Here is an 8,728-nt window from a genome sequence, read left to right as displayed (position 1 = left end):
GCATTAAAATATATTTTTATTTTTAATTATAAAATTTAAAGCTTAAAAAATAGTGTAGGTAAGTACATTTATAAAAACTTGAATTGAAAATTGATGGTTAAAAAATGTTTTATAATATGTATTATTTTTAAAACTTAAAATTCATTCTTTTTTTACGTGGATGGAACTTGATGTCGAGATGATCAATTTGAAGATATTTGAACATCAAAAACAACTTCTTCTAGTGAAATTTTGAAGATATTTGAACATAAAAAACAACTTCTTCTAGTGAAAGTTTTACAAGTGGGTTCTAATTTGATTGTTTAGGGCATCGACTCTATTTAAACTTTTAAAATTGAAAAATTAGTAATTATAATATCTAATTATCTTCATCGTAATCTCTCTCTACCGTATAGATTAATTGGAAACCTGGACAAAGAGACCTCTCCTTCCTATCTTCCTTATAAATACGCCCCCTAGTTCTTCGCAGTGTTTCTCTCTCTAGGTTCTTCGCAGTGTTTCTCTCTCTAGGTTCTTCGCCTATTCCTTTCTCTCTCTTGAAGGAGGTAACCGCATAGACCTGCTCACTGTTGCCCATTGCCTCCTCTCTCTCTCTCTCTCTCTCTCTCTCTCTCTCTCTATTCGATTCGTTTATCAAGAGAGTTCTGCTGTTAGGTTTGAGTGCCCAACTTCTTTCCTGTCTGAAAGCCTGGCTCTTTCTGGTATGTAACTTATTTTGTTGAAAACATTTGGCTTTTTTTTGTTGATTGATGTTCGCTTTCTCTTGTTGTGAGTTCGATCTGTAGTTGTGTTTTGATTGAAAATTGCTGTCTTTTTTTGTTTAATTGATACTCTTCTTTTGGTTTATGCGATACCCACTATTTATTGTAATTGGGTCTATGCTTGTTTTCTGATTGAAAGCTTTTTCGGTTTTCTCTTTGATTGATTGTTTCTATTTGTTTCTGAGGGTACCTTTCATGAAGGTAAACGTTTTGCTAGTTCTCTGCTGAAATCTGTCATTTTTTTCTTCTATTTGGACCTTCTCTTTTATTTGTCTGCTGAAATCTGTTTTATTTTTCCTTTTCTTCTTTTTCTATTGTGATTTGGTTCGTTGGTTTTACCTTCTACTATGAATTTTAGCAGATTCATATCACAGTGCTAACATGTATTTTTTTCTGAATCTTTCTCTATGTGGGTTGTGTGTTTATTTCATTTGGAGGGGTTTGGTCTTTGGGCGGCGTCCTCTCTTTCTGAGTTGTTGGTTTTTTCACCTCTTGCTTTTCCTGGATTTTGATTTCTCTCTGGGATCAATTCCATTGTTTTATGGTTTGTAATTTCAGGTTGAATAGTGTCTTAGATTTACGTAGTTAGAGGAAACCAAGTACTTTTTGATTCGATGGGTCGGAAGAAGCCTTCTGTACTTGATGAAGAGTGCGCCCTTCCCTCTGTTCAAGGGGTCTCCATGGCTACCAAGAAAAATAAGAAGAAGGGCCGCTTAATTGATGATGACGAATACTCCATTGGAGCTGTTTCTGTTGAGGATCAGATAGATCAACAGCAAGGCTTAGGCAATGGTAAGCACTCGAGTGATGCAAAAGTTGCAGAGGAGATGGATACGATGAGTCAAGAATCCATGGATTCTAAGAAGAACTCGAAGCCATCTAAGAGAGACAAAAAAGGGAAGAGGGATCTTAAGGTTGATGATGATGAGTACAATATTGAAGGTATTGTCAATGAAGCTCCACCACAAGAGACTTTAAAACAGTTGGAAGGTGGCAAGAAGAAGGGAAAGAAGTCCAACAAGCAATACGAGGCCGATGATTTTGCGGAGAGAGATGATGATACTACTGCAACTGATGTAGTTTTCGAGCAACCAAAGAACTCGAAGAAGAAATCAGGGAAAAAACTAGGATTAACTGATGCATTCTCTCTCTTGGCTTCAATGGATGATGAGCAAGAATCCACGGTAACAGATAACTTGGATTTGGATGAATCAGAAGAGATACAGTTTACTGGAAAGAAGAAGAAGGGATCTAAAGGGAGAACCTTGGATCTAGGCTTGGATATATCAGTTGAACCTTCTGATGATGTGGGGCTTTCCAAAAAGACAGAAAATGATGTAGAAGAAGAAGTTGTGCAATTTACAGGGAAGAAGAAATCAAAGAAGGGAATCAAGGCAAGCCTCTCTTTTCTTGAGGATGACCCATATTCTCCATCAACTGAATTGGACCAGGAAAAGCCTGCAGAAGAGGATAAAGACGATGCAGCTGATATGCCTGTGTTCTCTGGTAAAAAGAAGTCGAAGTCCAAAAAGAGCAACTCCTCTTTTGCTGCTGCTTTAACCGAGGAAGATCAAGAGCCTGCAACAAGCGAGGCTTTGGAGCCAATTACTGAGGCAAATAAACAAGAAAATGAAGATACACCAGATGGGGATGGTGTTACTCCGTTAGATACCTCCCTTGGTTCTAAGAAGCCGCAAAAGAAGAAGAAGAACAAGAGTGGAAGGACTGCACAAGAGGAGGATGACCTTGACAAAATACTTGCAGAGCTAGGTGCAGGCCCACCAGCACCAGCACCAGCACCAGCACCCCGACCACCTCCTACTAAATCTACTGCTCCAGCTGAAGAGAGTGTTCAAACAAAAGATGTTGCTTCTGTAGAGACAAGCATTATCATAGAGGAGCCCAAATTGGCAGAAGGGGATGGTGATGCTGAGGGTGTGGAATCAGCAGCTGCAAAGAAGAAGAAAAAGAAGAAAGAGAAAGAGAAGGAGAAGAAAGCTGCCGCTGTTGAGGAGAAGGCGAAAGAGGAGGAGGCCAAGAGCAAGGCTGCTGCTGATAAGAAGGTGCCAAAGCATGTGAGAGAAATGCAAGAGAGATTGGCAAGGCTCAAAGAAGTGGAGGAGAAGAAGAAGAAAGAGGAGGAAGAGAGGTTAAGGAAAGAGGAGGAAGAGAGGCTCAGGCTTGAAGAGCTTGAGAGGCAGAAGGAAGAGGCAAAACGGAGGAAGAAGGAAAAAGAAAAGGAGAAGCTTCAAAAGAAGAAGCAAGAAGGAAAGCTATTGACTGGTAAGCAGAAGGAGGAGGCACGCCGATTGGCATTGATGAGAGAGCAGTTCCTTTCTCAAAGTGGGATGCCCACTGATACTAGTGCTGGTGTGACAAAAAGGCCAAAGTATGAGTCCAAGAAGAAGAAGCCTGGACCCAGCACTCAGGTCCCTGTGGAAACAGGAGAGACAACAGTAGTAGATGATCAGCCAGATGTTCAGGAAATAGAGAAGGTTGAGTTGGATTCAGTGGCAGAGGATAATGGCGAGAAAATGGAAGTTGAGCATGTGGTTGAAGAGAATAACATGGAAGAAGAGGGACAAGAAGTGGAAGTAGATGAAGAAGAAGAGAATGACGAATGGGATGCCAAAAGCTGGGATGATACAGATTTGGTCTTACCTGTTAAGAGTGCATTTGCCGAAGAAGAAGAAGATGATGCTCCTCTGGTAAAGAAAGGCACCAAAAGAATGACTGCTAATTCCAAAGATGTTACCCCAGCTGCTGCTGTTTCATTGACACAAGCTCCTCAAAAACCTATTCCGAAATCAGCCATGGCTCCCAAGCCTACTAAACCAACCCAAGAGAGCGAAGAAGAAAGTGAAGGCGAAGATGATGGAAGTGAAGATGAGGGGACCAAGATGAAGAGGAGAAAAGAAGCAGCCATGAAACGAGAGGCACGGAAAGCTGAGGCTCTTTCCAAGAGGAGCGCTGATGACCTTCGCTCCCCCATTTGTTGCATTTTGGGACATGTTGATACTGGGAAGACCAAGTTGCTCGATTGCATCAGGCGCACAAATGTTCAAGTGGGGGAAGCTGGTGGCATCACACAACAAATTGGGGCTACGTATTTCCCCATGGAAAATATAAGGGAGAGGACCAAAGAGCTCAAGTCCGATGCCAATTTGAGGGTTCCTGGTTTGCTGGTTATCGACACTCCTGGACATGAGTCTTTCACAAATTTGAGGTCCCGTGGATCTGGCTTGTGTGATATTGCCATTTTGGTCATTGATATAATGCATGGCTTGGAGCCCCAAACAATTGAATCTATCAATCTTTTGAAGATGAGACATACCCCATTCATTGTTGCCTTGAATAAGGTGAGTACATTAGTTTCTCATGCATGTGAAGTTGTGAACTCATTTTTTTAGTTGCTTTTTGGTCGTCAAATTGGATGTGGATCTTTTATCCAAGTATCTCTATTAAGTGTTGGAGCTTCAAATTGTCAAGGTGGATCGATTGTATGGATGGAAAAATTGCCCAGATGCTCCTATAAGAAATGCTTTGAAGCAACAATCAAGAGAAGTGAACAATGAGTTTGAAACGAGGCTTTCCCAGGTACGTCATGTATCTGGAATTTATCATTGCTCTATTTGTAGTTGATCTTTCACATGTACTAAGGTCTTCTGGTATTTCAGATTATTACGCAATTGAAGGAGCAGGGTCTCAATTCTGAGTTGTATTATAGGAATAAAGAGATCAGGAAATATGTCAGTATTGTTCCCACAAGTGCTATCACGTAAGTCTTCAACTGATCTCTTAATATTGAAATTTGCAGTGCAGTCAAGTCAATCTACTGTTGGATTTTGTATCTCATACCTGTTGTTTGTACTATTGTTTCAGTGGTGAAGGTATTCCAGATCTTCTTATGTTGTTGGTGCAATTAACCCAGAAGATGATGGAAGAAAAACTTATGTATATCAGTGAAGTCCAGGCATGTTCTTATTGTTATTTATTTGACCTCTCATTCTGCCATTTACACATTTAAGTTTCATTACCAATCTTCTGGGTCACCCATGTATTTTCTACTGCTATGATCCTTATGGTTCTTGAGTGTGTTTCTATTACTGAGCAATTTTTTACCTTCACTATCGTGAATTTTAATCACCCTTGTATCGTACTATTTAAATTGTGATGCCTTCATCTGTTGTTTTAGAGGTATAATTATCTAATTATGGCCTTTCTCCAGCATGTGCATTCAATGCCTGCATTGAAACTTCTGATTTTGGCTTTCTTTCCTTTGTCGATCAGTGCACTGTTTTGGAAGTTAAGGTTATTGAAGGCCTGGGAACAACTATTGATGTTGTTTTGGTGAATGGTGTGCTACATGAAGGAGATCAAATAGTGGTCTGTGGTATGCAGGTGAGCAATTTGCCCTTAATTCTCTCAAGCATATTTCATCTTACATTCATGATCTTTTGTTGGTCTTACTGGCATCTGCATTTCCCTTTTTCAGGGGCCTATAGTTACCAATATCCGAGCTTTGTTGACTCCTCACCCCATGAAGGAGCTCAGAGTAAAGGTATTCCAAGTCGTTTTATTCTGCATCTGATACTATATTTTTATACATGCAGTTCTCATTTTCATTTTTGATAGTAACCTTTTACCGATGTGCTCAAATAACAAGCAAACCTGCTATTACATGGCACATTAATGAAGTAGGAATGAGAACATTGATTACTCTGGATATTGTTGTCTCTATTTGTTGGCCTTTGGCTGCATAAATTGCTTTTTTTTTTTTCTTCCCACTGAAGCAATCTTTCTTTGTGTCAAAGATTAATTCCCTGCTTCCCTCTTTCTTTCTCTCTTCCATGTTCTTAGCAATATTTGTTCATTCATGCTAAAGCTATCAATAATACATGATTGTGCAACGCTGTCATTATAATTCTGCTGGAAGGGGTAGTATTGCTAAGAAAATTCCTGGGATTTCAGTTGATTCACTGCCTACACTGATGTTTCTAGGCGTCATTGTCCTTGTCAGGTCGTATCCAAATATTTTGTACTTTTCTGCTTCCTCTATAACTTTTAGGTGTACTAAGGTGGCTGCTATGTTATGATGCGGTTGGGACTCTTACTCAGAATACAGTCTTAAGTATGTTGCATGTTAATCTATGCTTGAAATATTCTGTGTTTCCTGGCTCATAATTGTTCCTCAACTCTAATTCTTGAATAGACAGAAACACTGTTGTTTTATCAGATCAGATGTGTAAACTCGAAGTGGAAGTCATCTAATTTTGATGAGGAAATGAAATTTGAAATCTATTAGTTGGTCTCTCTCATCATAAAACTTTTTGAGTAGGATTATCCATTAACCAATTAATTGATTTCTATTTTTCTTAGGGAAACTGTGTTTCTATAATCAAGCAATGTAGATGGTGTCATCAGATGAAGATGTTGAGATGGATAAGTGGCAAGACAAGAAGGGATAGAATTCGAAATGAATACATTCGGGAGAACTTAGGTGTCGGTGTTAAGATGAGAGAAAATAGCCTTAGGTGAGCTGGCCATTTGCAACGCAGACCCAGTACAACAACTGTTCGAAGGTGCGAGTTGGTTTAGGTGGAAGGCTAAAAATGGGCAAGGGGTAGACCCAAAAGGACAGAAAAGATATGACGACTTATGGCCTGTCTGAGGGTATGGTCATTGATAGTGCACAATGTTAAAAAATGCGGATTCGGGCGCCTAGGCGTTTTGGGTGCCTGGCCGCTTAGGCGCTAGCCCAGAGACAAGGTGCCCTCACCAAAATTGAACCCCCCTGCCCCAAACAAAAAAACAGGGGAGTTCTTAGGGCATGGTTTGAAGTCTTTGGGAGTTTTAGGACAATTTTAGAGCCCCAAACTCGTGAAATATGCAAAAATGTAATAGTACAATCATGTAACAAATTTATGGATACAAGTTGCAAAGAGATTGTAACTTTTAAGACATTAAAGTGCTTGAAATCCCAAATATCATCGTTGGAAACTAAAAGTCTAGACTAGAAACGATACACAAAGTCAACAAGGCAAAATAAAAAAACATATACATCAAGTCATCAACCAAACATGTAAATATATCGTAAAAGAAAAAAAAAAGAAAAAACATATAATTCGCAACATAATATGTTGTAGCAAATAAAATTAAAACCCTCTTTCAAATATGAAATACTTTAAAACTATCAAAATCAAATCGATGTCAGTACAACTTCGTTTATTGGGTCGCTAAAAGTCCTCAAAATCAACTACTAGAAGCTCTAAATCCACCCACGAACTATTGCCTTTGTTTTGGGAAGAAATCGCAAAAATCAAAACTTTATCGATCTTTCGATAAATCACAAAAGAGTAGTTTTTTGGGGAGTTTTTCTCACCCTAAAAGCCACGGTTTTTGTTTTAGGGGTTTAGAATACCCCCCAAAACCCATTTCCCCCCTTTTTGGGGGGGGAAATGACATTTTTTTTAATCCTTGCTGGGGTTTTTTTTCGCTCGTCCGCTTATTCACTGGGCGGTGCCTAGGCGGGCGCCTGGAGACAAGCCGCATAATTCCATCGCCTAGGCGGTCGGGCGGTCGAATTTTCGAACACTGATAGTGCATAATGGCGGACCGGGATTCGTGTAACCGACACCAAATAGTTAGAAAAAGGCTTTGATGATGAAATGGCCTCGTCCATTCCTAGTATATTTCTCTTATTTGGGTGCCTAAACAGTTAACGAACATAGCATGGTCATACATTTGCATGAGCTGTTGCATCAGCGGTTCTTCTTATCCAGTACCACAGTTGAATGTTGTGGAAACCACAACCTTAGCCATTTGTCTTTATATAACAAGGAGAATAAAGGTTATGTTTAATTAGGAAAAAAAACAGATGGGGTTCACATCCAGTTGCATGGGAAATTTAAAGTGAACTACAAAACAAAGACACATGTTGGTACCTATTAACGTGGTGACACAAAAGGTGCCCAATATTTGCCTTGAAATTGAACATTTCTCAGCAATGCTACTGAGTGACTTGACGTCCTGCTAGGGGTGCGAATTTACCTGATCCAGATCCGAAACCCGAATTTCGGACCCTATTTGGATCTGGGTATGGACCCAAAAGTTGGATTCGAAATTTGGATCCAAGAACAAAAATCTAATCCGGATTGAAATTCGGATCGAATCCGGGTAACAGGTGGATCTGACCCAGATTTTTAAAATAATTCAATATATATATATATATATATATATATATATATATATATGTATATATATATATATACTTGTTAAATATGTATTATACTAATATAATTTAAAAAAACTTGTGCACTTTTATTCACCCAAAAAAAAAGCTCATGCCCCTATCCCTACCGTTCTTTCAACTTAACTACTCCTCACCTTTGATTTAAAACCAAATAACCCTTATCTCATTATTGAAAAATCTCTTTCACTCTCTCTCTAGGGGTGGGGATCATGGAGGTGTCTCTTCACTCAAATGGAAGTAGGGGGCAGGGATCATGGAGGTGCATGCGGTGTAGAGAGAGAAACGATGATCCTCTCTGAGGGAGCTGTGGGGTTTGTAGGGATCACACTCTGAGACACCCTCTGCAAAATGCCCCCCTTATGCTTATGCCTTGAGAATCGAGACACATTTTCTCTCTCTGTCTCTCCTCCCTCTCTCTCTCTCTCTAGCTTTGAGATTCGACAGACTCTCTCTCTATGTCACTTTCTGTTGCATTTGGGTGCTTTGGAATGAAGTAGAGAGCAAAGGGCAGGGGAATGGAACTCCAAGTGAGTTAAACTGTATAGAGAGAGTGAGTTGAGTGAGGTAGAGAGAGAGCGTGAGGTAGAGAGAGAGTGAGCTGAGTGGCGTACAGAGAGAGAATAGGGTTTCTAAGAATGGATGGTTGATTTTTTTGGATTTTGCCCAAGGAGTATTAATATTGTGCATTTGGGTATTAATATGGATTCGCTATTAT

At 39.6% G+C, this 8,728-nt stretch overlaps 1 protein-coding gene across 2 annotated transcripts in view; it reads left to right on the top strand.

Moving 5' to 3' along the window:
* Positions 1 to 463: 463 nt before the first annotated feature.
* LOC18424827 (uncharacterized) overlaps positions 464 to 8,728 on the top strand; it is a 29,922-nt gene continuing 21,657 nt past the window's right edge. For both annotated transcript variants that reach the window (XM_088852264.1, XM_088852265.1), the window contains exons 1-7: positions 464 to 701; positions 1,320 to 4,120; positions 4,251 to 4,358; positions 4,439 to 4,539; positions 4,644 to 4,734; positions 5,052 to 5,162; positions 5,257 to 5,322. In XM_088852264.1, coding sequence (XP_088708390.1) covers positions 1,376 to 4,120; positions 4,251 to 4,358; positions 4,439 to 4,539; positions 4,644 to 4,734; positions 5,052 to 5,162; positions 5,257 to 5,322 — 3,222 coding nt within the window. In that variant the 5' untranslated portion in view covers positions 464 to 701; positions 1,320 to 1,375. The remainder of the gene's footprint in view (positions 702 to 1,319; positions 4,121 to 4,250; positions 4,359 to 4,438; positions 4,540 to 4,643; positions 4,735 to 5,051; positions 5,163 to 5,256; positions 5,323 to 8,728) is intronic.

This window comes from Amborella trichopoda, chromosome 11 (genome assembly GCF_054954075.1).
Source record: "Amborella trichopoda isolate Santa Cruz 75 chromosome 11, AtrichopodaSantaCruz75HAP2 v2.0, whole genome shotgun sequence".
NCBI classification, from domain to species: Eukaryota; Viridiplantae; Streptophyta; class Magnoliopsida; order Amborellales; family Amborellaceae; genus Amborella; species Amborella trichopoda.
Note: the sequence above shows the minus strand (reverse complement) of the source record. Positions and strands in the feature narration are given on the sequence as shown.